Source organism: Bidens hawaiensis, unplaced genomic scaffold (assembly GCF_021521415.1).
Source record: "Bidens hawaiensis isolate Kalapana, Puna unplaced genomic scaffold, B.hawaiensis_p1.1 tig00014910_1, whole genome shotgun sequence".
In the NCBI taxonomy this organism is placed as follows: domain Eukaryota; kingdom Viridiplantae; phylum Streptophyta; class Magnoliopsida; order Asterales; family Asteraceae; genus Bidens; species Bidens hawaiensis.
The window spans coordinates 365,981-370,117 of NW_027492323.1; the positions used below are offsets into that span (position 1 = coordinate 365,981).

Genomic DNA, 4,137 nt, shown 5'->3' on the forward strand with positions numbered 1-4,137 from the left:
GGAATTTTTCTAGAAAGTTAAGATTGATGTGACATAAATCATAAATGTATTTGCCATTTTGGTTTTCATTCTCTCATTAGAGCATGTTATTGTGTATGACTATTTGATTAATTGTATTCTTATAAAAGGCATACATTTGCATGCGAATGTTTATGTTTAATAAGATCATCATTAGTTGTTCACTTGTTACATTATCACTTGTCAAATACTTAAACATAATGCTATTGACTATATGGTTCAATGACATGAGGGTGATAGTTAATTTTTAAATATTAAATTCTCAAGTTTGAAATCGATCACTCACAAATTATAAGATAAAACTCACAATGAAAGAAGTTAAGCCAATAGGGATCACTCACAAATTACTCGCTTCAGGCAGGGTTAACGGTAAAGATGGTCTGAACCAAGGTAAGAGTGAACAGAATGATTGCAGCAACTAGAGAAATGCTATTCCATGGATTGATGAAATAGTTACGCCTCAACCATGCAAGATTTCTGGACCAGTAACTATTGTAGTGGCGATTCATTTCCACCCACTGCTTCGAGTAAAAAAAATCTATAAAGCAAACATCTTTGCATAAGTTGTTTATCATGTCTGCGGCCTCTTCGTTTGAGCCTATATAGTTAACAAGGACTTTTGATTCTACCAGCTTCGCGATGTCCTCTTGAGTATCGATTAGCATATCTATGGCATAGGCATATGATGTAATATATCCAAATGCATCAGAATACTGCTCATACGCGATGAGGTTTCTTAAAACCAACTCAGTGGAATCAGTAATCCACAATACTGGCATTGTGAGAGTAGGCTTACCCCAAGAGAAAGAAAAACATGGAAGCCTACGTGATTTCACTTTCATCATCAATGGCCATTCTGTATGTTGGGCACGCTTAAAGTTCACCCCTGCCCTGTCTAGTTCTACGGCCGAGGGAACTCTTGGTTTTAGTAATTCTAATGACGTATCATTTTCATACTGGAAACATTCATGCAGAAGGCCAAGAATATGATGATGAGTAGTATTTGAGCTGGTCTTAAGTTTGTGTTCTGCAAACGGGTTGACATGCTCTAGAATTGGATGGATCATATTAATAAGAGAGGCTGTTTGATCAAATTTTGAGATAGTGCAGTCAAAGATATGTTGAAGAACAAGGAAGGGGATTTGGTTTTCTAGCAGCACCAGGTCAAAAATTGTAAACTGTACAAACGTCATGTTTCCCAAATTTGATTCTTTAGGTTTCGTAGCCCGGTACAAGTATTCGAGTATGAAGCAACCATCGATAACCATCATTTTGGTAAGTTCAATGTTATTGTAGCTTATTGTCTCAGCATAACAAGACCTGATTTGGTCTATTGAAGCATTCACCTTCTGCGTACACGCTTGCAATGTCTCGTCATGTGTCGAATCTAAACGGCTCAATAGACTGAATACATGATTGACTTTTTCTACTTCACCTGCTTTCAAGTTTTCATCTTCTCTGTGAAGAGGTCCAATAGAGACTATCCGAGGTTTGTAAGAACTTGTGTTGTGATCTTTAAGGATACTACCAACCCTGTGAATTGATGGTGCGAACTGTTTAGGCTGACTTTTCTTTTTCAAACAATCAAGAAGACTTTGGACGGTAATTTCTACATCTCCAAGCCCCGCTTCCATATTTGCCAGTGGAAATGTTAGCTTTGATTCCTGGTCAATAAAGAAAACATAGGAAAGTCACTACTAGATTAACCAAGAACTATCTTTTATATATATTGGTCGCTTGGTTTTTAAAAGCGTGAGGCGCTTAGGTCCTTGAAGCCGAGGAGTGAGGCAAAGCCATCACATAGGCGAGGCGCCTGGTATTATATAATATTTATAAATCAATTCTATATTAAAATTACCACAGTGTTAATCCTTAAATGCCAGAAAAAAAATAGATAATAACAATAGTTACGTCACATTTTAAGTGCAAACAGTTAACACCATGAAAGTAGTAAAAAAACCTGGAAAAAACATTCCAAGAAGCAGTTAACTCCGAAGCCATAACGGCCTTGATATCCTTTGACAGGGAAGATGCTTCAATAATCTTTTAAAAAATGGGAATGAAAAATGAATGATACTGCGTCAAAGAAGAGAGTGGAAGATAAGAAAAAGACCAGATATAAGTGCGATAAAATTCACAAAAGGAAAGTGTAGGGTAGGATCTTTCCCTTGATTCAAATGTGGAAAGGATGTGCACATTGTCGAGCAATGTCCAGAATGGAAAATGTGTTATCGATGTGGAGAGTCAGGACATACGACCTAATTGCCCAAATATTAAAAGGTTATGGAGAGACTTATGAATAACAAGAGCTCTTGGAGATGTTAGACTAAGGTTATAGACTTTTAAACAGTGGGTAGATTTTGTCTTTGTTTTGTGTCTTGCCTTATTGTTGACATGCAGTATAGACTTTTGCAGGGTATATAGGTACCTTTAAGGGGTTAGTGTTACCTTCAATTGTTTATTTGATATAGTATTTGTTGCCAATATAGTCTACATAGCTATATAAACTACCATGACAACTTTATTTGTGACATTGGATAATTAGTGTGAATTCAGTTCAAATGCAATATCTTATATATGAAACTTACCTGGAATATTTGTTTTAACTTAACTAATTTAAAAAGCAATATCAAATGTTTCTACTTAATAAAATTATTGATGGAAGTGAAGAATCTTAGGAATTAAAAGGAGAAACCATTAAGGGAAAGTTAAAAGAATAGCATGTGATGCAAAAGAAGAAACCAGTGACAGAGAAAAAAAAACATAGAAGAAACAATGGAAATTAAAGAAGACAGTCTTTCTCTTAGAAACTAATAATATAATTGAATAATGCTATGGATAACTAAATGGGAAAAGTGAATATGGGGCTGTTAAGCACCTAACCATACATGTGAAACCATCAAAACTACGTAGTTTTGGTTAAAAGGTTTCTAAAAATACTTATTTTATTCTTTCTTTAATTCTTTTTCCTTTCCATGAGTTTATCAAACTTACAGAAAACCTCTACTCATAATTCGTCATGGTAGATGAAAGCATTTAAAAGTAAAACCCAAAAATAATTTGTCAAGAAGATGAAGATGATATGATTAAATATATATTATATTAGCAAGATGGGAGTGGTGTGAAAGTAACTTTCACCTCCTTCATTCGTATTGGAAAACAACAAAAACCAATTCACTTGAAAACCAAGAATAGTTTTGTGACATGAGAATTCAATTTCTTCAGTATTAATAGAGAGTTTTATTTTTTATTGTTTTCATGGATGATGATAAATTAAGAATCAGGCTTACTCTAAATTTGATAAACTGATGGAGAGTAAAAAGAATTAAGAAAAGAATAAAATCAGTATTTTTAGAAACCTTTTAACCAAAACTACGTAGTTTTGATGGTTTCACATGTAAGGTTAGGTGCTTAACAGCCCCATATTCACTTTTCCTTAACTAAATATATATAATTATAGATTAACTAGATTTTATCCCCCGTATTACGGGGGTTGTTGTACATTATTCATTTTTTTAATATTTATATATGTATATTTGGATTTAAATTTTATTTATTGTAAGAAAGTTAATAATTAATATATTTGAGGTTTGATAATGAAATGGTTTCACAAATAAATGATATGTTTTAATCCGGTTTAAAAGTTATCTGGGTTTGGTAATACCCATTACCCGTTTATTTTCTTTATTATAAAATTGTTTCTTAATTATAAATAATATATTTTTTTAAATAAAAAAGGATATTAATTTTTAGTATATCCCTATTTTATAGGATTTTCATATCAAATATTTGATTAGATTAATTTTTAATATAATGAGATGTTATAACCTGTTTAAGAGCAATCTGAGTTTGGTGAGACCTTTACCCGTAAATTCGGGTTAAATGCGTGAAAAACCTTCATTTACAAATAAAGCAATATGATGGCTTGAGAGAATGGTTGTTTTACATTTTTTGTTTTTTAATATTTATTTTTTGGATTTTAATTTTCTTTATTGTAAGAAAGTTAATAATATATTTAGGGTTTGATTATGAAAATGTTTCATAAATAAATGATATGTTATAACCCGTTTAAAAGCTATCTGGATTCGGTAACCCATGACCAGCTTATGTTTTTTACTA

At 32.4% G+C, this 4,137-nt stretch overlaps 1 protein-coding gene across 1 annotated transcript; it reads right to left on the reverse strand.

Moving 5' to 3' along the window:
- Positions 1 to 371: 371 nt before the first annotated feature.
- LOC143548110 (UPF0481 protein At3g47200-like) lies at positions 372 to 1,671 on the reverse strand. Its single transcript, XM_077039364.1, has one exon. It carries the CDS (start codon positions 1,650 to 1,652, stop codon positions 372 to 374), a length of 1,281 nt encoding a protein of 426 aa, XP_076895479.1. The 5' UTR covers positions 1,653 to 1,671.
- Positions 1,672 to 4,137: the final 2,466 nt, after the last annotated feature.